Source organism: Protopterus annectens, chromosome 1.part2 (genome assembly GCF_019279795.1).
Source record: "Protopterus annectens isolate FY-2018-M chromosome 1.part2, PAN1.0, whole genome shotgun sequence".
Lineage (NCBI taxonomy): Eukaryota > Metazoa > Chordata > Ceratodontiformes > Protopteridae > Protopterus > Protopterus annectens.
In genome coordinates this window covers 1,228,883,596-1,228,909,015 of record NC_056727.1, presented here as the reverse complement: position 1 = coordinate 1,228,909,015, position 25,420 = coordinate 1,228,883,596, and the positions used below count along the sequence as shown (strand labels likewise).

General features: G+C 38.5%; 1 protein-coding gene across 1 annotated transcript in view; it reads right to left on the bottom strand.

Moving 5' to 3' along the window:
- Positions 1-25,420, bottom strand: part of UTP11 (UTP11 small subunit processome component) — a 264,149-nt gene that overhangs the window by 15,512 nt on the left and 223,217 nt on the right. Inside the window, exon 7 of the mRNA XM_044060088.1 lies at positions 7,141-7,251. Within this exon, the coding sequence (XP_043916023.1) occupies positions 7,141-7,251 (111 nt within the window). The remainder of the gene's footprint in view (positions 1-7,140; positions 7,252-25,420) is intronic.

Genomic DNA, 25,420 nt, shown 5'->3' with positions numbered 1-25,420 from the left:
TTTTTGGTAGATAACATCACCAATAAACTATTAGAATTAGAGACAAAAATGATTCTTAAGTTTAATACTTTAAGGCCACATGGTTTAAATTTAGAATTGGGGATATGATGGATTTAGAAGACATGAAATAAATAAGAATAAACAATAAAATTATTTCAAAAAAATATTTAAGAAAACATTTTCAAAAAATATTTAAAAATAATTTAAAAATATAATAAAAAATGTATATATATTTTTTTGAATAACATATATAATGTTTTCAGTATATAAAATGAACTTTTACTTTTTAAAGAATGAGTTTTTACTTAAAAAATGAATTAGTAATGAAGTAATGGGCATTATATTTTGTTGTTTGTATTTTTTCTCTATAAAATGTGGAGAATTTAATATTGTTATTGACAAGGTCACTTTAAAAGAAATTTTGTATTAATTGAATTATTGCTTAATTGTTTGGATAAGTACTATAAAAACTAACATTTTGTAGCAAGTAAACTGTGATCCTTGAAGGCGAATTGCCGAGGTACCAGGTCTAAAATAAAGTGAAGAAAGGCATTGGCTGTTTGGTGTGTTGCCACTAATGATTAGACCTGCAGATAAAGGGGGAGGGGTGGTATTAATGGATAGGGAGCAATACGTCAATGGAATGAGATTAATGTTGAATGATGATGGACATTATATGCACATAGAGAAGGAAAAGGTAGAGAGTATTATGTGCAGGATTCAGCAGAATTTAAAAGATTTACGTGCAGCTAACAATATTGATCCACAACTGTATGATTATATGTGTGTACAGTATCCATTGATACCAATCCTACATGGACTCCCTAAGATCCATAAAAGTCTGGATAACCCCCCATACAGACCAATAGTGGCTGGTAGAGGGTGGTCTACCGAACCATTATCTATATATGTTGAGAGTCAGTTTAGACCTTTAGTAGACAGGAATGTCTATGTCCTAAGAGACACGAAACAATTTCTTATAGATTTGAATGATTTTCTAAAGACTCTGCCATTAGAACAGGATTTCACATTCGTTACTATGGATGTGCAATCTCTGTTCACAGTTATTCCGAATATAGATGGTATAGAGATGGTGAGTAATTACCTGAGACGTAATTCAGACATGAGTGAGAATAAGATAGAGTTAGTCATGTTCCTTTTGGAATTGATACTTGAGTCCAATGTTTTTTATTTTGAGGGAGAGTATTACCTGCAGAAGGATGGCGTGGCTATGGGCACATCATGTGCCAATAGCTACGCCAACCTGTTTATGGCCGAATGGGAATACATAAATATATTCAGTCTGGAACGCTACAAAACCTTTGTGCCGTTCTTTAGACGTTTTGTAGATGATTTGTTCCTGATATGGACAGGTACACTAAGTGATTTGAAAGAGTTTATTGATGATATTAACTCAATCAGTGAGTACCTTAAGTTTACCCATGAATGGTCACGTACCAAATTACCTTTCTTGGATGTATATGTGGAAAGATTATCCAATGGTATGGTTAACACAGGTGTATACAGGAAGGATTGTCACAAGAACTCTCTCCTGTATAGGACGAGTATGCATCCAGGTTATGTCTATCAGAACATTGTCAAAGGGCAGGCAATGCGTATATCCAGGTATAATCCAACAAGTGTAGGATTTGAGCATGAGATAAATGATTTGGAGGATAGGTTTTTATCAAGAGGTTATTCTGCACTGGATATATCTAGGGGATTTACTGATATAAACACATTAAGAGAGAATAGAGCTGCACCTTATTTTGGTAATGCCAATGTGATAGACAGTGAATCCACCACAGAGGCTTCTCTTGATAGAGGTAGAGATTTCATGAATAACAGTGTAGCATGCTCCCTATATTTCACTAGTGATGTAGGGAACATCAAGGATGTTATTAGGTCTTATTGGGATGTTTTAACCATAGACCATACAATTAAAAATATTGTAGGAGAAGCACCAAAGTTCATTTATAGAAATAAGAAAAATTTAAAAAGGTTGTTATGCTACCCGTCACAAGACAGATATAAAGAGGAGTTGATAGGATATGGAACGGAGAGGTGCAACGAGTGTAATTTCTGTGAATATATTAGTAAGGATGACAAGTTTATACATCCTGTCTCCATGAAAGAATATCAGTTTAAAGTAAATGGCACCTGCCAATCCTCTAATGTGGTCTATTTGGCTTCCTGCATGGAATGCAATGCATTCTATGTAGGTAAGACAAACAGGAGACTAAGAGACCGGATTCGGGAGCATGTTTACAATATTAGGGTCGGCCTTAAGACTAATGCATTAGCTAGACATGTTATGGAGAAAGGACATGAGCATAGTTTTCAGTTTTTAATAATGGAACAGATTTCACCAGGACCAAGAGGGGGTGATGTCAAGACATTTACTGAAACTAGGGAAGCTAAGTGGATTATTAGACTTAAGTCAGACACCCCACCTGGTTTGAATGCTATGGTTTCAGTGAAACCGTTTTTAAAATCACGGAAATTGCATAGATAATAACATTTTTAAAAAACAATTTCCTAAAACAGTTTTTTATATGTATAGATAAATGTTTTTATATTTATATATATCTTTTATGTAAACGCTCTATACACAATAGAGTGATGAGTTTATTTGTAGATCAAGGGCTTAATGTATTCCTGATTAGAAGTCAGGAGAATATTAAATAGGCTGAACTTTTAGTTTGTTTTATTAGATAGTTAATGTATTATAGTTAGCCTATCATTAATCAATTATATACTGTGTAAGTGTGGACAAAAATGTGTTTTAATATGACTTGACTTCCCTTAAATTAAATATATATTGTGTGGATCGGGGTAGGAATGTATTGTACCTTTAAATTCTGTAAGACATGACTGTTTTCCCGCCTAAGCAATATATTTAAATGAGGAGTGCAATGTTTAGTAGATGGGTCTGAAGAAGCCATATCGGTGAAAGCGCTTACCTGTATTTATTATTTGTGTAATAAAATCGTTTTTTGGAGCATTGGAGTCGTTGTTTTGTATCCATTACACATTGGATATATTGGATATATGCTGGACTGTTTATCGTACTCTGCGTCAGTATTTGGTTTGCCTACCCTTTGTTTAATAGTTATTTTAACCTTGTTGCTGCTCAGAAGGGAGGCATTTGCCCCGTTGTGGCACTCATTGGACTGTTTCTTATATATATATATATAGATATATATATATATACATACATGTGTATATATATATATATATATATATATATATATATATATATATATATATATATACACATATATATACATATATATATATATATATATATATATATATATATACACACACACACACACACATATATATATATATATATATATATATATAAATAAAAATACTATATATATATATATATATATATATATATATGGGTCTACCTCACTTGACCTAAAACACGTTTGACTGATATGCAACTGACCTAAACTTCATTTGACTGACTCCCATTTCACCAACATGTAAGACACAGTTGTTGTGGGTTTTCCTTCACCTGTGACTTGTTTATGATAAAAAGAATTACTGTAACTTACAGTGCTGACTGTTAGAATTCTGGTAGTCATGTAGACAGTAGTTTTGCAGTGTTTCTAAATGTGGGTTTTTCTATTTACATTTTTATGGGAAGTATCTAAAGTAATTTGGCGAATATTTTGTGCATTCCCAGCAGTAGTGGCAGCGTGTAGAGTACTGTAAGGCATGTTAAAGGTGTATGCCCTGTTCCCCACTGTAGTGCGATCCTGGAATTAGTATATATAATGGGGGGGTGGGGGGCATAGCCTCCCACCTAGTTTGGTTGTACATTGTCCCGTTTTTAAGTTCTGGAAAGGGTTAGTTACTGGTGTTCTGTGTGTACTTATCTATGGTTTAATATTTAGTATGTTGAAATTCTGCATTGTAAGCTGTCGATGAAATGGGAGTCAGTCAAATGAGTTTTAGGTCAGGTGAAGTAGACCAACATCTGTATGTGTATATATATATATATATATATATATATATATATATATATATATATATATATGGGTCTACTACAGTAGATCGAAATTACACTATTTTGAAGTACAATAGTGTCCCACTAACGCGAAAGTGTACTTCAACGAAAGTGCTCTTTCTCAAAAGTCACTAAGTCGAATGGGACATTTCCTGCACTGTGGTGTGGTAGTGACGGACCTTAGGGTTAGGACTGGAGTTAAGGATAGTGGATAGCTAGCAGGGCTATCCACTATCCTTAACCCAATCCCTAACCCTAAGGTCCGTGACTACTGCACCACAGTACAAGAAACAGGTCCGTAACTACTGCTCAGTGGAGGAAATACAATTTCCTGCACTGTGGTGTGGTATTCACGGACCTTAGGGTTAGGGCTTGGGTTAAGGATAGTGGATAGCCCTACTAGCTATCCACTATTTATTACCCAAGCCCTAACCTTTCCTTCATTCTAGTGACTTTCTCGAAAGTGCACTTTCGCGTTAGTGGGACACTACTATCGTATTTCGAAATAGTGTAATTTCGATCTACGGTAGTAGACCCATATACACACACGTATGTGTGTGTATGTATGTGTGTATATATACATATATACATATATACATATATATATATATATATATATATATATATATATATATACACACACACACACACACACACACACACACACACACACACACACACACACACACACACACACACACGATAGTTCAGTGTAGTCAATTACCATGTTTTTGGGAGATGAGGGGAGCCAGATATAGAGTGGATATAAAAAGTTTACACACCCCTGTTAAGATGCTAGGTTTTTGTGATATAAAAAAATTAGACCACAATAAATAATTTCAAAAAGTTTCCCACCTTTAATGTGACCTATAACCTGTACAATTCAACTGAAAAACAAACAACTCTGTAAGGGGAAAAAAAATATAAAAAATAAAATACAATAAGCTGGTTGCTTAAGTGTGCACACCCTTAAACTAATACCTTGTTGAAGCACCTTTTGATTTAATTACAACATTCGGTCTTCTTAGGTAAGAATCTATCAGCATGGCAGATCTTGACTTGGGAATATTTGCCCAGTCTTCATTGCAAAAGCACTCTAAATCTGTCCCGATTACGAGGGCATCTCTTGGGCACAGCCCTCTTCAGGTAACCCCAATGATTTTCTATTGGATTTACGTCTAGGCTCTGGCTGGGCCATTCCAAAACTTTAATTTTCTTCTGGTGAAGCCATTATTTTGTTGATTTGGATATATGCTTGGGGTCATTCTCGTGCTGAAAGGTGAAATTCCTCCATCTTCAGCTTTCTAGCAGATGCCTGAAGGTTTTGGGCCAAGTGACTGGTATTTGGAACTGTTCATAATTGCAAACCCCAAAGCACGATAATGCCACCACCTTGCTTCACTGCTGAAGTGTTGTTTTTGCACCAAGCATACTTTTTGGAATTGTGGCCAAAAAGCTGAACCTTGGTCTCAATAGACCATAACATTTTCCCACATGCTATTGGGAGACTTGATGTACTGTTTTGCAAATTTTAGCCGGGCTAAGATGTTTTTCTGTGTAAGAAAAAGCTTCTGTCTTGCAATCCTACCCCATAGCCCAGACATATGGAGAATATGGGAGATTGTTGTCACATGTAGTACACAACCCGTACTTGCCAGAAATTTCTGCAGCTCCTTCAGTGTTGCTGTAGGTCTCTCGGCAACCTCCCTGACTAGTTTTTGTCTCATCTATTCATCAATTTTGGAGGGACGTCCAGTTATTTGCAACGTCACTGTTGTCCCATATTTTCTCCACTTTTTGATGACTCTCTTCACTGTGTTCCATGGTATATCCAATGCTGTGGAAATTTTTTTGTGCCCATCTCCTGACTGATACCATTCAACAATGAGATCCCTTTGATGCTATGCAAGCTCTTTTCGAACCATGGCTTTTGCTGTAGCAGGCAACTGAGAACATGTCACGAAAATCCTACTAGGATGGCTGAACTTTAGTTGGGGTTAATCAGAGTCTCTTTAATTGATGGCAGGTGTGTACCCAAGAAGAATGAATGCTGTAATTAAATCAAAAGGTGCTTCAACAAACGTATTAGTTTAAGGGTGTACACACTTATGCAACCAGCTTATTGTACGTTTTTTATTTTTTATATTTTTTCCCCTAATAGATTTGTTTGTTTTTCAACTGAATTGTACAGGTTATAGGTCACATTAAAGGTGGGAAAAGTTTTAAAATGATTTATTGTGGTCTCATTTTTTTATATCACAATAATTTGGCATTTTAACAGGGGTGTGTAAACTTTTTATATTTATTATACCTGGCTAAAACCTATGCACGCAAAGGGAGACCATGAACATCTCAGACAGTAACCAAAGGTCAGGACTGAGCCCTGGAACTTGGGGCTATAAAGTGGAAATTCTGCCATTCTAAGGCAGTGCACCGATAATCCAGTACAGGACATACATGCCTACCTGCTCACTCACATACCTGAAGACCGTTTAGAGGCTCACGAAGTTTACAAGTTTTTGGGATGTGGGGAGGAAACCAGACAGCAAATTAAAAATGCACTTAATCACAAGGAGAACATGAAGTCTTTTTTTTTTTTAACCATTATACGTAAGACTTATTCTGTTAGTCTAACATATGCTTCACTTCTACAGAGCACAACAGCCACTGCTTCTCAGCTTGAGGGTTCAGTTTTGGTGTGCATGGATGCTGATGGAATTTGTATGTACTGTCATCTTTAGACTTTTTCCACGTTTGCCACTTTACTCTGAAATTCCAAACACATGCTGCTTAGGCTGACTGACTATACTAACTGCTCATAGGTTTACACAGTGGAACATTTCTCCCCTGTAAGTCAGACTCATTTTATCAAAATACGCCCAGGGCCCTGAAGAGAATAAAGAGGGTACTGGAAGATGAATAAATGATGACATACATATAAAAATAATAGAATTCCAAGGTCAACCACATCTAAGGCCATGAAGATGCACAATAACTTTACAAGCCAAAACTGATAATACACACCACTACTGTGAGGAAGCATAACACAGCTTTTGGGAACTAAAAATGTCAATACAGGTATTAAGGCACTGCCACAACATCTTCTGAAGTCTTACCATGAGGTCTTTACGTGTCTGAATCTTTTGTTCAACAACAAACAATTTCTTCTCCCTTTCAATGTGTTCTTTGAGAAGATTATACTGATGTTTTTTTTGTTTTGCTAAATTCTGGAGAAAAAAGAAAACACTTATAAAGAACCAGGTAAGAAAACAATGCAACAGAGATGCCCCCCCCCCACCAAATCCTAAAGAATATAATTAGTAATTAAATAAAAACAATTAAATTATGAAGTGAGAAAAATTGAGGGAAAAAGTTGGTGATAACAGGAAATGAAACAACTTTGTATACCAGATGTTCAATTTTTGCACTTTGCAGGCAAGCTGAGAAAAAAAAAGTTATGTGCTTACCATAAATTGGAATCTGTGCTATCCAGTGTCATTCATCACCGATGGGTCTTGGATCTGACCTTGGATCCAAGCCAGCAAATGAAAGGACTGATCCAGAGCTCAAGCTACTCCCCCTCCCATAATCCCTTCCTATCACACAACCCTCAGATCGAGTTTGCTGGATAGAGAAAAAAAGGGCAGTAAAGACTGCCTATAAACTGAAAACTTCTAAAGAGAGATATCCCTCCATAGATACCAAATCTCCAGGAGGAGGGGAAGGAGGGTGGGAATGTGATGAGTAATGAGACTGGAAAGCCCATATTCCAAATTATGGTAAATACATAACTCTTTATCTGATGCTATCCATGTCATTATCGATCATCGATGGGTCAGAGTCCCCAGATATTATGAACCCTGGGAGGCCTCAAGGAAGGATACGCCAGAGCAAAGAGGAACCAAAGGAAGCCCTGTTCCTAGACACCAAATCCAACTTATAATGCGCAACAAAGGTGTGGGGATTAGACCAAGTAGCCGTGGTGCAAATCTCATCCAAAGAAAGTTTCACCAAGAAGGCAGAAGATGTGGCTACTGACCTAGTGCAGTGAGCTTTAACTGGTCCGGAAATATCCAGGTGTCTGCTTCTGTAAATGTAGAAAATACAACTGGCAATCCAATGTGAAACAGATACCTTGGAAACTGCCTTACCTTTCCTGGCCTGAGAGAAGGCAATGAAGAGCTGATCAGACTTCCGAAATTCTTCCGTTCTCTTAAGATAAAATGGTAGCTGCCTATGGACATCCAGACAATGCAACATTTATTCCCCTTTATTTGAAAAACTGGGGAAGAACACAGGAAATTGAATAGATTGGTTAAGATTAGCCTCTGCGGCCACCTTAGGGATGAATGAAGGATTGGTCCTAGGAGATGCTATATCCTTGAGGAAGACCATGAAAGGTAGCTTAATGCTGAAAGCGTGCAACTTAGAAACCTTCTTGGCTGAAGAAATAGCCACCAAGAAGGCAGTCTTCCAGGAGAGGAATTTAAGATCACAAAGGACTTCTGCATCAAAGACTGCAACACTACAATGAGACCCCATGTTGGGGAGGGATGTTTGATAGGAAGCCTGAGGAGAAAGATCCCTTTGAGGAAGGCCTTGCACAGCCTGGAAGAAAAGGTGGGAGTTTTGTTCAAATGGAAGTTAGAGATAGCCACCAATTGGAGAGTGATCGTAGAGAAACTGACCCCTAGGTAAAAAAGACAGGCCAAGAACAACAAAATGTCAGGAATAGGGGCTGAAAAGGGATTGAGATTGTGTTTAGCCCAAACAGAAAACCTCTTCCATTTACTGGAATAAACCTTCTTGGTAGATGGTTTTTAAGAGGCCAAGATAATACTCTTAACCGGAGAGGGAAGTCTGGACTGGGAAAGGATCACTGGAACTGGAGGAATCATGCAGTCAGATGAAAAGACTGGTGATGGTAAGAGGAAGCCCCCAAGGGTGGGAAATGAGATCTGGAATTAGATCTAATATTCAGGGCAGATACTTGAGGTGAGACCAAAGGAGGGAAAGCTACTCCTGATGAGGCCAAAAGGGGGCAATGAGGATGAGAGGATTCTTCAGGCGATGGGGTTTCTGCAAGACTTTGGGGATGAGGGGAGTTGGGTGGTAAGCATATAGAAGTCCGGGTCTATATTAGAAAATTGAAGTTTCAAAACTTCTAATGTTCTAATATCGAACCCTATTCAGCGAAAGCTGACAATATCTTAGCAACAGAAAACCAAATATTTTCCTAGGGAAAGAGTTTGGTTGTCCATTTCTGTTGCTTCAGTATTTTCAGTGCTGTGGTGGAAAGTTACTGGTCGGGATCAGGTAAGTGTGCGATTGAGTGCAGGTTAGGTTAGTTAGGGTGTGGTTAGGTATGTGTGCGATTGTGTGGACGTGAGGGTTAGGGCGTGGGTGAGGTGAGTGTGCGATAGTGATGGACCTTAGAGTTAGAGTTTGGGTTAAGGTAAGTGGATAGTTAGTGGTGTGTGTATAGTTTAGTGTAGGGTTAGGTGTAATATTTTAGGTGCATGTGTGTGGATTGCAGTTTGTTTGGTGTGCTTGTGTTTTCCCTAGGAAAAAATTCACTGTTCTGTATGTTAGATGTTTTCAGCTTTCACTGAATAGGGTTCAATATTAGAACATTCAAAGTTCTGAAACTTCGATGTTCTAATATAGGTCCCAGAAGTCCTGACGGCCAACTGTGAACCAGAGCACCCCTGGGTGACTCCCCCATCAGGGGAGGATCAGGGCAAAGTAGTTGCTGTACCTGTGGCTGTCCTGGGAGGCAAAAAGATGGCAGCAAGGAAGACCCTAATGGTAAAAATATCCAATGTGCCACACCCAGTATATTGTCAAGCCCTCCATATCACCATTTGCCTGCCCCCCTCCTTTGTTTGTCTACATCCATACCTTGTCTCACCATCCTAGCATGTTCACATCCACCCAATTTGTCTTTACTGTATCATGTGCCTATCTGCCCTTGTAAACTGAATTCTCCTCCCCCTTTTTCTACCCAAATTTGCCTCTCCCCTTCCCACTCCCTCTTCTCCATACAATGCTAAAACGGGTGTTTGAACCATCCTCACAAAGTTGCCCTGTTCTCCATATGTGGACACCACTGCAGCTGCAAATAATTTACAGTTACTTAACTTTTTGTGATACTTCAGCCATCCTGCCAAGGGACTTGTTAGCATGCACAGTCCAGCTAATACACTCATTGCTTTTTACCTGAGATGTACTGTTCCAGGATCATGTTTTTGGTTTCTGCAAGATTTCACAATGTGGCAAGCAACTGCTCTACGGACTGTATTTTGGACTTCAGTGTTTAAATTTCACTTCATGGATGTATCTACTAGCACAGCCTCACTGGGCAGAAGTATCTACAGAACTGTTGCACTGCTCATTTATGTACCTTCCCCACACAGCTACCTGCACGCCAAGAACTGCATGCCTTACTTTGGAGAGTTAATCATTCTTAATGCTGCCATGCATTGCAGTTTAGGTGCATAAGCCTTCAGCAGAACTGCAATGCAACCCCATCAATACCACCAAAATGTACACAACACTAACATGAGAAATGGAAAGGGTATCACAGCAGCTTCCCATCTAGCTACACTCTGGTACACAAGACTGTCATTTATCTGGGACAACTCAATGTTGCTACACACATGTATCCCCCTATATGTGGGAGCAGTGACTACGTGTACAAGCTACAAAACAAAGATAAACACACCCCTATGTGAGGGCAAATGACCTGTGAATTCTGACTGCCAAGCAAAGTAGAGGAAGATAACTTAGGAAAAAGAAAGCATGATTAAGAAATCGAAGAAAATCACTGTAGCAGTAAACAGTGAGCATGCCACTATAAGTATGTGAGCATACACATATGTGACTGATTCAGCAAACTGTAAGGAATATATGCACTGGTTCAATATATTTAAATAAGCTACCACCCCCCACCCCCCACAAAAAAAGGACAATAGTTCAAGTTAGAGCAAGGCCATGTCCATTACTCAGATTATTTAAAATCCTGGTAAAAAAAATAGGCATTTAAAAAATATACTTAAGCTATACAAAAGTAAATCCAGCAATTTTTTTTAACTATTTTTAAATATTTCCTTTGTCCCTGTCTAGTAACCTAGTTCTTCATAGGCCTTTCTAGCCAGCAATCTAAGGCACATGACAACTGGGTGCCTGACACGCAGCTAGCTGGTACCATCCATATGCTTGCAGCGCTTATTTTCATTGCTCCAAAACGGCATAGTTCAGCAATACCATCAGTTTATAATGTGCAGACTTAAACCAATGACTAACAGTTCTGTCTAGATTTGTTTAGTCAGTTCACCACACTGGTGGCCTCCACCCAAAGACTGCAGGTCATTAACGCAAAGGCAAAGTGTCACAAGTATACGTTATTCCTTAACAGTCCTGTAGTGAAAGAATCCACCAACATACCCTAAACATAGAGAATGCAAGCAAAAATCCAAACAGATCTCTGCAGAAATGGCCAGCCTTAGTTAATCTTTACTTAGAGCCAGGTATTCAGTGACACCAGAGTTCCCTACCGTGTGGATTATCAAATGAGACAGCTGCTGCTGTAACTTCTACAGCGTGCGGTATTAGTCTGTAAACAGTGTAGGATTTATCTTAAAAGGCGTAAAGCTGCCTGCATAAGCTAAGCAGCAAGTGCAGAAAAACACATACCTTCACAGGGAGATCATGTGCATTCACATTATGGGTGACAGAAACACCAAGGGTAGAAATATGAATAGAGTTAAAGGGGGAATAACTGAATTTGTAAAGCAGCTTAGGAGGACAGAAGACAAACATACTGATAATAATCACTAACATTAAATCTTTCTGCTTTCTATTTGATATTACCTTAAGTATGCAATAACAGTTACTGGACTCCCAGTGACAGCAGACATATGGGTTTCAGTTTACTGCTATATGTGAAGGAAGTAGGTGGGGATCAATGCCAGTGTACTTCATAAATTTTGTAGTAACTGTACATTAAAAAATATTGGACTTGTAGCTCTCCCTGTGCTTGAAAGGGTTCTCAAAATATATCTTTCTCTACTGATTCATTGATTGTTGGATGCTCAGATCGGTTGATTTTTTTTTATCTTCTGGGAAATCAGGCTGGTTAACTCTTACCCCTATGTAGAAGTGTTATTAGTTCCCACTGGAAATCCCATCAAGCCATTTCTTATCAAGCTTTAGCAACAAAAGAGTAGGTGGTTTGGAATCTTTAATTAAAAGAGATGCTCTTATTACTTTACCCCATTTGAGTAAAAAGGAATACCTAGCTTTTATGGGAAAAGCTGTTCGATGTTCTTTCAAAATTTTTCTCTTTTTTTCTGAGGTAAAAGAGCTAGCGTTTTATACTACTCATATTTTTCCTCTCCATTCTATGTTCTTTCATGTATTGTTAAATGAGCTGGAGCAGTTTTTGATGGATATGTTGGTGCTGTGTATAGTTTAATGATGTTTCAGAACAAATTTGTTTAACATACCTCTCAACTGTCCAGACTTTTGCCTCACACTGTTGGTCTATTATAAATTTGTGGTTTTCTGGCATATCACTGAGGACTTGAGTCACTAAATAACAGACATTTGAGTTTCAGACTGCATATCCATCAGAAAATGCATGCTAACACATAACCTATTACTCTAGCAACTTTTAAGTTTATAACAGCAACATTAAAAATTTGGCCCAATTTTTGGCCGTTGTTCCAACATTCTTTTTGACTTTCTCTAAATTTTATTTTGCACTAAAAGATTAAAAAACATATTAGAGATATAAGAAATTTTAATCAGGTACATCAAGGTGATTTTAGTGAATTGAAGGTAACAATATTAGAACAAGTAAAAACAGATTATATGGGTGAAGACACTATAAAATATACATTAAGAAAGAAGGAATCTGTTTTCATATTAAAATATAATGCTTTACATCCTAGAGGAATGAATAGAGAATGTAACTGGAAAAGTTATATAGAATAAGCTAGGATGTATGTATTTGTCTTTTTAAAAGTATGTAATATATTTAATTGATTAATTGTTTAATGATATAATTGTAAATTAATTTAACTGATGTTAGTTTTTATATAAAAGCTTTGTTTTTTTATATCATGAATTTACTCTGTAAAGGCTGTTTCAAGCCGAGGCGCTAAGAGAAATTTATTTTTGTGCTTTTCAGTTTTATGACATTTTATATTTGCTGTTCAAATAAAAGAACTTGGAGGCATTATTCCTGGTCGTTTATGGTACTAAACAGTTTTCTTGTCTTTGGTGGATATAATTTTGATTCATGACCAGTGAATCATTTACCTCTTTGCTCAGAGTCTTTTTCGAAACGGGCATGGATGTATCTCAAACTAATGGTGGTGTCTCCCTTTGGGTTTGAGAATGTATGCTGGTATGGAGAAAGAAAAAGCTGCTTCGTCTAATGGTTCCAAATCGGAAGTTCAAATTAATCCTTTTCAAAAATGGGAAGAAGGGAGACTGTTTTTCATCAAACCCATTTGCTGCAGTGGGTAAGAAAAGTGAGTTATCTTCCTTACTGGGGGTCAGGAATTGTGCGCACAAATGGAAAAACTGATTTATAAAGAAACATCTACATTTTATAATCTTAATAGCCTGAAAAGGTATCAAGAACTGCAAATTACTCCTAGGGGGTTAAGAGCGGTTAAAAGCCCATCAACTCCCTTTATCAGTAGAGCAAGAACGGACATTCCACGCAAAGGTGGATAGCAGCTGCACATCGCTGCAGCAGTGAATGGGTTAATATACTTATAAAAAGAGATACTCTAAAAAGAAACAATAGGAAAGAAGAAACAAAAAAAAATTTGTGCCGATATTTTAAAAGAGAGTTGTAATTCAGCATTAGAGTATTTTTTGGCAAGTATAAATGAACGTTTGATGGGGTATGAGAAAGGGCTTGAACAGAAAAACAAATAAACTACAAAGAGATCTGAGGGACTATGAACGTAAAAAAGCTTTTGTGCTCACAGCCAATCAGCGGCCTAAACATCAGCAGGTGAAATTTCAAATGGTGGAGCAAGAGCAACAGAGACGAGCAAGTAACTACATTTCAGAAGAAAGTGGGGCATCGTCACCAGATCAAGGAGACCATAAGGAAGAACATTTTCCAGCATTACCTAGACCCAATAATGTTGACAACTTTCGAAAAACATTTCGGAACAATGGGGAATATAAATCAGGTTCAAATAAACGTTCCCGGTATGGACAAGTTAGAAATAGAGAACAGAACTACGGCTCTTATACCAAAAAGAAGTTGAGGCATTTTATCAAAGTGACATCATACACAATATGTCGAAGGAAGAATGGCTGAGTTTACAGCAGTTAAGAAATATTGATAATATTGTATTTAATTCGGACAAGGGTGGAAAATTGGTGGTCATAACATCCAAAGATTATTTCAGAATGTGTATGAACCATTTAAATAATTGTAAAACATATGAAAAAAATTGGACTGGAAGTTTATGTACAAGCTAAAAGTCATTATGATATTTTGTTGCATAAAAGTGTTTGTTTGAATTACTTCACAGTATCTGATAACAACAACATATTTTCAAGCAAAAATACCACCATGGCTAGATTCTATTGTGTGCCTAAAATACACAAGAGTTTGCCAAATCCACCAGGCCGGCCAATAGTATTGGCCTGTGGGTATTTCACTCATAACTTGGGGCACTTTTTGCATCAGTTTTTATTACAAGAAGTAATAGTTACTTTCTTATATAAAGGATTCATTTGACTTTACTGATAAAATAAAGGATGCAAAATGGAATGGCAACATGTATTTTTTAGTAATGGATGTTGTGAGCATGTACACAAGTATAAATCATGAATTTGGCATGCAAGCCATAGAATACTTTTTGAAAGACAGTCCTAGAACACAATACATTAAAGAGTTAACACATTTTGTCTAATTAGTAATATTTTTGAATTTGATGGTCAATTATATAGACAATTGCAGGGGACAGCAATGGGGGCGGCATTTGCCCCCTTGTATGCAAATTTATTTATGGGTACGATGGAAAAGTACAGTTGTTTATACTTACCATAAATGTAGATGTTCAAGTGTATTCACTGTTGCAGTCATTACATTTGGGTAATCTGCTGGCAGGTTGCCCTCAGTCTGCCTGATTAACAAAGGATTGGGTCCTGCATTGGTTGCTGTCTCTTCTTCCATGACGTCAGGTGTGGTCAGAGGTATAAAACATGCAGCCAATGCCATTACATCAGTTTTTTGTGCCCCAGATGTCAGGTGCCCCCCAAATGGGGAGCAAAATACATACATATATATATATATATATATATATAAAAATTAGAAACACAAAAATATACCTCCAAGCAAAAGCAAACACACCAAAATGGCTTTTAAGCATAGTAAAAGAAAGAAGAGGTATAGTAAAAGAAAAACAGAGGGTTGGAGGGTTGGTAACCAGGACTGCAACAGTGAATACACTTGAACATCTACATTTATGGTAAGTCTACACAACTGTACTATGTTCATCGTGTTTCACTGTTACAGTCATTACATTTGGGTAGACTCCCAAGGCTAAGGTTGAGAGGATGGATTTATACAGCATTAGGAACAGCTACAAGGCCCTGCAAAACAGCAGTGGCAAAGCCAGCTCTGGATTTAGAGAAAATTGGTAAGTGATAATGCTTGGTGAAAGTATGAACTGAACTCCAGGTAGCAGCTTCTAGAATATTCCTGGTAGGAACACCTCTGAGAAAGGCTGCTGAAGTAGATGCAGCCCTGGTGGAATGAGATCTGATCCCCTGGGGGAATAGGTTTTCCATGGCGCTTATAACAGAAATTAATACAATGGCTTATCCATTTAGAAATAGTTTGCTTTGAAATAGCCTACCCCCTCTGCCCCTACAGCAAATGCTACCAGCAGTTGTTCACATTTTCTTTGAGATTTAGTCCTGTCCAAGTAGAATCTAAGTTGTCTGTGTACATCCAATGAATGCAGAATCCGCTCTCCCTTGTTCTGTGGATTGGGACAGAAAGTTGGCAAATGAATGGACTGATTAAGAGCCATGTTGGATACCACCTTAGGCATGAATGATGGATTGGTCCTGAGTGACACCCTGAAGGATGATGAAAGGCTCCACTGCCATAAGGGCCTATAATTCAGATATCCTTCTAGCTGAAGTGATTGCTAAAAGAAAGGCTGTTTTCCAGGAAAGAAATTTTAAGTCTGCAGTTGCAGCTGGCTCGAAAAAAAAGGAGTGAGTTTCTCCAGTACAAAGTTAAGGTCCCAGGCAGGGGTTGGAGCTCTCCTTGGTGGTCTCAAGTTTTTGGCCCCTCTAAGATACTGCTTCAGAAGAGGATGAGAGAAGAGGGGGAAGGGGGGGTCTGTGTTGTAATGAGCTGAAATGGCTGAGGCATGGATTTTTATGGAAGAAAAAGACAGGCCCTTGTGAAGCATCTCAGTTAAGTATTGCAAAATCTGAGGTAAATTGGGCACTGTTGTGCTCATCCCTTGAGATTGATTCTAGGCACAGAATCTTTTCCATTTGTCAGCATAAGATTTTCTAGTACTAGGTCTTCTCGCTTCCAAAATGACATCCATCACAGGTTTGCTGAGGGATGCTAAGGGGGAATTTAAGTGATTAGCCAAGCTGCAAGAATCAATATTTGGAGCTGAGGGTGCAGAATTTGGTTCTCCTGCTGAGGCAGGTGCCACGGAGAAATGTGTGACACACTGCGAAGGAGTGAATACCAGTGTTGGCGAGGCCAGTCTGGAGCAATCAAAATCATTTTTGGTTTGTCCCATTTGACTTTTAGTAGAACTTTGGAGAGCAAAGGCAGAGGGGGAAAGGCATAGACTGATAGGTTTTTCCAGCTGAAGGACAGAGCATCCACTTTCCAGGCTTTTTTGGGATGAGTTCTTGTGCAAAATTTGTCCAACTGGTAGTTCTGGGGTGAGGCAAATAGATCTATGTCTGGGCTCTCCCATTTGTGTCTCAACATGTTGAAAATCCGTGGTTCCAGTTTCCATTCGTGAGGGTCTGTGAGATTTCTGCTTAGTTCGTCTGCCAGAACTTTCTGTTTTAATGGCAGGAATTGAGCTTATAGTTGTACTTGCTAGCTCAAGGCCGTGTCCCACAATGCCATGACTAGTCTGCAGAGGATGTAGGAATGTGTACCCCCCTGCTTGTTTATGTACCACATAACCGTGGTGTTATCTGTCTTTATCAGTAATTGCCCTGGATGAAGGTAGTCTTTAAAGGCTGTCAGTGCATTCTGTACAGCTAGCATTTCTTTTTGACTGATATGAAGGTGCATTTGATTTGGGCTCCATTTGCCCTGAAAGCACTTCCCTGCCAGATGAGTCCCCCATGCATAGTCTGATGCATCTGTAGTTAGGGTTTGGGCGGCAGGGGGTGGTGTGAATGGCAGTCCCTTGTTTAGGTGACAGGCCTCTGCCCACCATAGGAACTCTAGGAGCAGGCAAGGTATGATAGGCATCATTGTTTCCAGGCTGTGACAATGCTGACTCCATAAACTTTTTAAGTACCACTGAAGTTTCCTCATATGCAGTCTTGCATATGGAATTAGAAGAATGCAGGAGGCCATGAACCCCAAGGCTTGTTGTATTTGCCTTGCAGATAGCAGGGTTTTTGTGGCCACCTGTTTGAAGTAAGTCACCAAATGAATTTGCTTTTCTGGCATAAAGAAAGCCATCTGGGCAGTTGTATTCAAGCTTGCACCCAGGAATGTAATCTTTTGAGCGGGTACCAGTTGAGATTTCTTTTCATTTATGGTGTACCCTAGACAGGTTAGAACTCTTTTTACAAATGCCAGATGTTTTAGAAGAATGGCCTGGTTTTCTGCCTGAATTAGTCAATTGTCCAGGTATGGCTATATTTGAATATTTCTTTGCCTGCAAAATGCAATTACTGGAGCCAGGCACTTTGTGAATACCCTGGGCGCAGTAGACAAGCCAAAGGGCAGTGCAGAGAACTGATAAATGCATGCAGCCTGCTTTGAAGCGTAGGAATCTTCTGCAAGATTCCCTGATTGGGATATGCAGGTACGCCTCTTTTAAGTCGAGAGTTGCCAACCAGGCATCCTTGCCTAGCATAGGAAGTGGTGAAGAGTCAGCATCTTGAATTTTGGAATGTCCAGAAAGGTGTTTAGAGTAGACAGGTCCAGAATTGGTCACCATGATTTGTCTTTTCTGGGTACCAGGAAAAGTCTGGAATAAAAACCTTGTCCCTTTTCCTCTTCTGGTACTAGCTGAATAGCCCCCAAGTTTAGGAGGGAATGAACTTGCTTCTGAGCCTCTGCCCACTAATTTGGGGGCAGGTCTGGCCACCCATTTGGAGTTGGCAGCGTGTGGAAATGAAATCTGTATCCCTGGGACACTATATTTAAAACCCATTTGTCCTGGGTTATAAGTTGCCAGTTTCTTGAATGAAGAGACAGTTTTCCCCCCAAAGGGGCGGCTAAGAGGTAAGTGCTTGGTAATTTCAAAGGGAAGTCATTGAGACTGTTTACCATAGGGTGGTGTCTTGTTGTTTCCAGATTTGGAAGTGGAAGCACCCCATTGCTTAGTTCTGAAAGTCTCTTGGGACTGAAACCTGATGCTTTTGGAATGTCTGGGTTTGGCAGTAGTGGCTCTGGAAGGAGCCGGAAAGGACCAGTTCTTAGTAGACCAATGCCTACTAAATCTAGGAGATTGCACTTGTAAGAAATCTTTCACAGTTTACATAGATTTAGCTTTATCTTCCATCTTTTTTAGAACTTCTTCAGCCTTATTGCCAAATAGGCGGTCCTGCTGTAAAGGAGCATCCAAAAGTTCTGCTTTAACATGATCAGGCAGAGATTGCTCCTTAAGCCAAGCATGCCCTCTAAGCACAGACCCAGGAACAGCAGCCCTACAAGAGGCCTCTAAAGAATCAAAACCACATTGCGAAGTATGTTTGCCAACTTGTTCAGCTGAATGCAATAAATCCTGCAAATCTTTATTCTCCACACAGTCAGAAATCATCATCATTTTCTGTTTAAACAGTCCCATGATATGCTGTTGATATTTTAGCATATGAAATTGACAGTTTAAAGCCCTGATTGCTAAGGTTGCAGAAGTATAAACCTTTTTATCCCATCTATCCAGTGCCCTGGAGTCTCTATCAGAAGGGGTAGGATTATTAGCAGTAGACGCCTTAATGCACTTGGGCCCCTGAGAAATGGTTTCAGGGTCCGCAACAGGATTCTTGAAAAGGAATTTGTGGGAGTCAGGAACCCTGTAGTACCTGTCTGGTTTGCTAGGGGCCGGAGGCAAGGAATCAGGGACCACACTAGATTCCGAAAACACATCATCAATAGATCTAGTACAGGAGATATGGCCAAAGGCCTATGCTGAGGAAGAAGAAGAAAATCCCTAAGCCTCTTTTTGGATTCAGAGAAGTCCTGACTTTCCCAGTGGAAATGCTCCCTTAAGGTATGTAAAGTTTCCCCAAAAGAGAACTCCTCAGGCGGAGAAGTAGAGGGAATGGAATCCTCTGCATCAGAGTCCTCATAAGTAGATATGGACAAATCCAGATCATTAGAAGAGTCAGAAGAAACAGAGTCCTGTTCAAAAGATTCAAAGTCTTGGGGTGGGGGGGGGGGGTGGGAGGGTTCACTACCCCTGATGAGAGTAATTAAATCTTCAGCCATTTTGATTATTTGTTTTTTTTTAGGCATAGGGGCCTGAACATGTGGCCTGGGCGTCGGTTTTTTAGACATAGATCGAGATTTAGGCCTTAGCCCTGAAGTTGGAGTCAGTTTAATATGCAAGTCTGTAGGCCTGAATACACCCTCAGAAGCCGGTGCCTGCTCAGCGGCTCCGGACCCATCCAAGGTAGAGACATCCACGGGTTCCACATGTGAAGTATCTCGTGGCATACCGGACTCTGAATGGGTCTCAGTAGAGGCCTGTGAATCAGAAGTAGCGGGTGTCAGGGGCTGTGAAAGTGCCTCACTGAGTACCAGCAAACTGGTGACTGGCTTAGGAGAAGCGTCGTCGGCAGTTTTGGACCTCAACGGCCTGTCTCTTGTCTTTTTCTTTGTGTTCTTTCGGTATTCCGGTAGTCGGATGGCTAACCGACGTAATTTCTGGATAATTGAACAGAGAACTGAAATATTTTGAAGCAAAAATGTACCGACGACGGATAGTGCGCTGATTACATAAAGCACAAAACAACAGCAAGGTACGTCATGGTCAGGGCCTAGGCAAGGAATACACTACAAATGAAAGTCCTTATGAGGCATTTGCTTCCCACAAGTAATACAATTATTAACTTTTACTGACATCGGTAAGGAGCAAGAAAAGTTTTCCCCAACAGGGTACTTAGCTTTTAGTTGAAGACTTTGGTTCTGAAACTCGAAAACGAAATTTCAGGATACAGCCGACCGGCACTTGAGAAATGCTCCTGCTTCGGGCACCGCGTAGCAAGAAAGACTGATGTAATGGCGTTGGCTGCATGTTTTATACCCCTGACGACCTGACATCATATCATGGAAGAAGAGACAGCAACCGACGCAGGACCCAAGACTTTGTTAATCAGGCCGGCTGAGTGCAACCTGCCAGCAGATTACCAAAAATGTAATGACTGAAACAGTGAAAAACGATGAACATATACACATGTTTATAGAAGTAAAGTTTTTTTTTCAAAAATTTGTCATTAAATATTTTCGGTTCATTGACGACTTTGTTTTTATTTGTCAGGGAGGCCAAGATGAAAAACAATAATTTCTTAAATATATGAATGGAAAATAAGTATCAAATAAAGTATGATGGGTTACACGAGGGTGTTAAGGTAAACTATTTAGATATAACGTTGGAAGGTCTAGAGGTTGTCATCCAAGGCACTCACTTAACATCCCCTTTGGTGAGATTTTAAAAACAAATAGATTATGTAATAATGTGAATGAAGCCAGGGAAGAGGCTAATAAAGTGGCAAATATGTTTATCAGTAGGGGATACAATGCAGATATGGTGGCTAATAGTTATAGTAAGGTGTTCAACAATAAGGTCAAGAGAGAAAATAGTTATAGAGGTAATATAATAAAAAACAAGGGAATGTATAAGTTAACTTCAGAAAAACAGTTATATTATGTTTCAAAATACACATTATTCTCAGATAAGCAAGCTCAGCTACTTAGGAATTATTGGCAAATAGTCAAAAGGGAAGTTTCTTCTTTAAAAGAAGTAGTCTTAAAGTAGTCATATCAACGAGGCCGTAGCCTTAAGGATTTTTTAGTTCATAGTTCTTATAGAAGACCACAGGAATCAGTTACTAGAGCAATGAAATGTGCATTGTGGGAAATGTACAATATGTAAATATGTAGTATCAACTTTCAACATTATTAATGTCATTAAATAAAATCCATTTTTTCTCTACAATTTTCAGTATATTATTTTTATTATATATATATTACCATCTATGATGTCCTTTTTGGATGGTTTTGGCATTTTTTGACCAATACTATATTTGTTTGTTTCCAATGGACTATTATGCTTCGCATATAAATATACAGCCTTTGTGGGCTGTTCGAGGATTTCCTGATTTTGGATCCATTATTTAAACTCTGGCTCTTGGGTGACGTGTATACATTTTTATGGGCATTTGTCTCAACTTTATTTAATCCTCGTACTTTGATTTCTGTTGCTTATGCGTACACTTATTACAGGCATTTGGTTTCCTGCATACGCTACCCATACTCAGGAAGTGCTGTTTTGACTGTTACACCTGTGTCTCAGCTGGGCGTTGGCGTGGCCCTGGTGCGGTCTGCTGTTCATTCGCAAGGTCGGATTTTTTTTATTTCCTTTTTGGACTATATCATCGTGGTGATTGCCCTCAAAACTATTTGGGACTTGATTTATGATGAGTATATTGCATATTTTTTTATTTTTCTAATACAAATACTCATTTGATTGGGATATACAGATTTTTTTGCTGTGTCTGTTACATATTCGTCTCTGGATGGAACTGTTTATATATTAGCGATTGCCACATGCTTTCACTTGGATATATAACATTCTGGAATTAAATTTAGACATATGGATGTAGACTGACTATCGCAAATATTTGGTTGTGATCATCGAGCTAATTGTTACTTATGTGCTTGAATTACTGGTTTTGCGAACCATCTTCAGTGTCTACAATTGTCGCAACCTTAAAGCATATTGGCTGGACTGGTCGATTTCTCAGTGTCGATCCGCCCGATGGACAGTTCTAATTGTTTTACAATTATATAATTGGTCTATCTTTACACTGCCGTGGCAGTAATTGTTTGTTTTTTGCTATTTGGCTAAATCAAGCATACACATTTATAATATCTCTGCAGGTTTATACAGGTTCAGGACACGCTTCATTTTTTTACTTGCTTATTATTACTAGGTAAATTATATGATATAAATGTGTCCCTTGCTCTATAACCTTTTGATATTCATAATATTTCCTAACCTAGTTGACAGTTGTTTTGCTTAATAGACCACATTTTTAGTTAGATATTGTCCATATATTGGTTCTCTTTCATTGTTTGTTTAAACTCATCTAGATGTTTTTATGAACCAGTGGATTGTCTTTTCCTCCGGCCAGTTCCTATATATATTTTTTATAGCATCTCATTCATGTAACACCCAGGTTTTCTCTGTTCTCCATTGCATTTGGGTGATTTTAGATATTGTGACTAATACATTACCCTATGCCATATTTTGTCAGATAGATTTCAAATTACATTTATGTACATCCATTGTTTCTTATGACTGGTTTATAATTTTCATTAACCAGCAATTGTTCTTTGGTTAACCCACCTATTGCCTAAATCTGAATTTAACATCAATACAATTTCAGATGTGCATTTTATATTTTATATTCCATTTTGATCACTTTGGGCTATCACATACCCTAGGGTTTGCTCAGTTCAGAATTTTAACATTAGGTTGATTCGGTCGGTTTCCTATTTTGAAAGGCTTTGGTTTGTGCCTCTAGATAATTCGGCTTGTCTTTTCTCTTATTTTATTTTTTCAGTTGCACCACGTTGTGGGATATTAAGATTTGGGTCTCCAGTTATTTTGAGTCTTTTTCTACTCACGTTGTGTCAGATTGACCACCATATCCCCTATTTTCATTTATTTGGATCCTTGTCCAATTTGAACCACTGACTAGTTCCAATTTGTGAGACGTGGTCCATTTATTATTGGGTCCACTATTGTCTCCTTATATGATGTAGCCTTTGAGCTATTATTGTCTATTCCTATAAAGTTTTTTTCATCCAGTGTTATGGATCTTCTCAGTTTGGTTTCGGGTCTATCCTCTGACAGAGAGGACTTAAGAGTTTTTGGATTAGGACCCAGCACTAATGACACTAATATGGATGAACCTATAGGGTCTGAAACCATTTGTAATTTGGCATTTGACAAACTACACAAACATCTTAGGTTATTAAGATCTAATGTTTAGAATGCAAAATTATTTAAAGCATATATTGCTAAAGACATCACCCCACGTGGGTTAAGAGTAAGGATCCAGCCTCTAGTGGCAGAAATCGATGATGACCTATCACATGAATGGGCTGGTATCCAACACCAAGCCAGTATGTCTTTTGTTAAGGCTTTAAATAAGTACTATGAGCGTGTCATTGACAAGGAAGTTAATATTGTTTTGGGTCTTGCCAATGAAGTCAAACCTTATGAAAATGAAACTTTTTTTGCTAAACAACTCAACAAGGTAGCTTCTGACTTAAATAATTTGGAGACCCAATTAAAAGCAAAGAAAATCCAAAAATTTAACAGAGACTTGGCAGATTATCAGGGGAGTAACCCTTTTAGTTCGACTAAACACGTGAAATTTAATATACAACAAAGCCGCCCTTCAAAGAGGAAAAGACCAAAATCTATCCTGAAGAATTATGTTTCTGATGCTGGCTCCTCCACTGATGAGCTTTCCTCTGGCCTGGAGAATGAATTGCAGACTGCATCTGGGTTACCCTCACCGAAAAGAGCCTCACCAGGGGTCCCTTTAGGAACAAGTATAAAAGAGGGGGGAGGAAACACAAAGGCCATAAACGGCATCCAAGGTTTACTTCAATTAGCGATGAAGAACTAGAATTTCCATTGAATAACAATGTTTTAAATCTATCAAGCTATGTCTTATCACCAACTGAAGTCACTATTCTTAATAAAGGGTTAACATTTGTCCCTGTTATTTTTGTTGCTGAAGATTCATTTGCACAAGATGTTGTATCTTTTTGTAGATTGCTCAATCTAAGAATGTTTTTTGGTTGCACTAATGATTTTGGGTTTTCAGACAAATTTATCTACCATAAATCTCAATTTACTCCACCTATGCACCCTGTTGTCTTACAGTTCCAAAATAACATTCTCAAAGATCTGCATTATGCCTGGTCAGTATCCAGTATCAAACCCAATAACATTTCCATTCATGAACAAAAGGCAATCATAGATCTACAAAATAATCATGATATTGTGATCATTTCAGTGGACAAGGGGGGCGCTGTTGTGGTCTTAGATTGGCAATACTATGATCAGGAAGCCATGAGACAATTATCTGATGAAAAATATTATGCCAAAATGGTCATTAACCCTACGTCTAGATTTCAAAATGAAATTGCAGAATTTTTGTCCCATGCTAAGGATGCTTTCATTATTGACAGCGATACTATGCACCAACTTTTAGTTCATGATTCTTTGAATCAATATATTTACTTTTTGCCAAAGGTACACAAACATACACCCCCCCAGGTAGACCAATTGTATCAGGCAGGGGATATATTACAGAGCCCTTATCCCTTTTTTTGACTAATAAACTTAAGCCCTTACTACTTTCCATTCGCTCAAGATTACGAGATACCACCAATTTTTTACAAATCATTTCTGATACACAACTAGAGCCTGACTGGCGCATGTGTACTTTTGATGTAAGTGCCCTATATACCAACATTCCCCATTCTGGTGGTTTAGAAGCTCTGTCTTACTGGCTTAACACTTCTGGATTATACTCATCTGAATATAATGAATTCCTGTTGGATATGGCCTCTTATGTTTTGACTAACAATGTCTTTTTTTATCAGGACGTTTGTTATTGGCAGACCAAGGGGACCGCCATGGGTTCATTCTTTGCACCCATCTATGCGGATCTCTTTATGGCTTATGTTGAGAAAGATCTTATATATAATAGCAATAATAACATCTATTTGGAACAACTTGATATTTGGAGACGCTACCTTGATGATTGCTGGGCCGTATGGAAGGGTGAACTCAAAGGGCTGTTTGATTTTCTAGCATATCTCAATAATAACAAATGGGGTCTCGAGTTTACTTTGCATTATGACCACAGCCACATCAC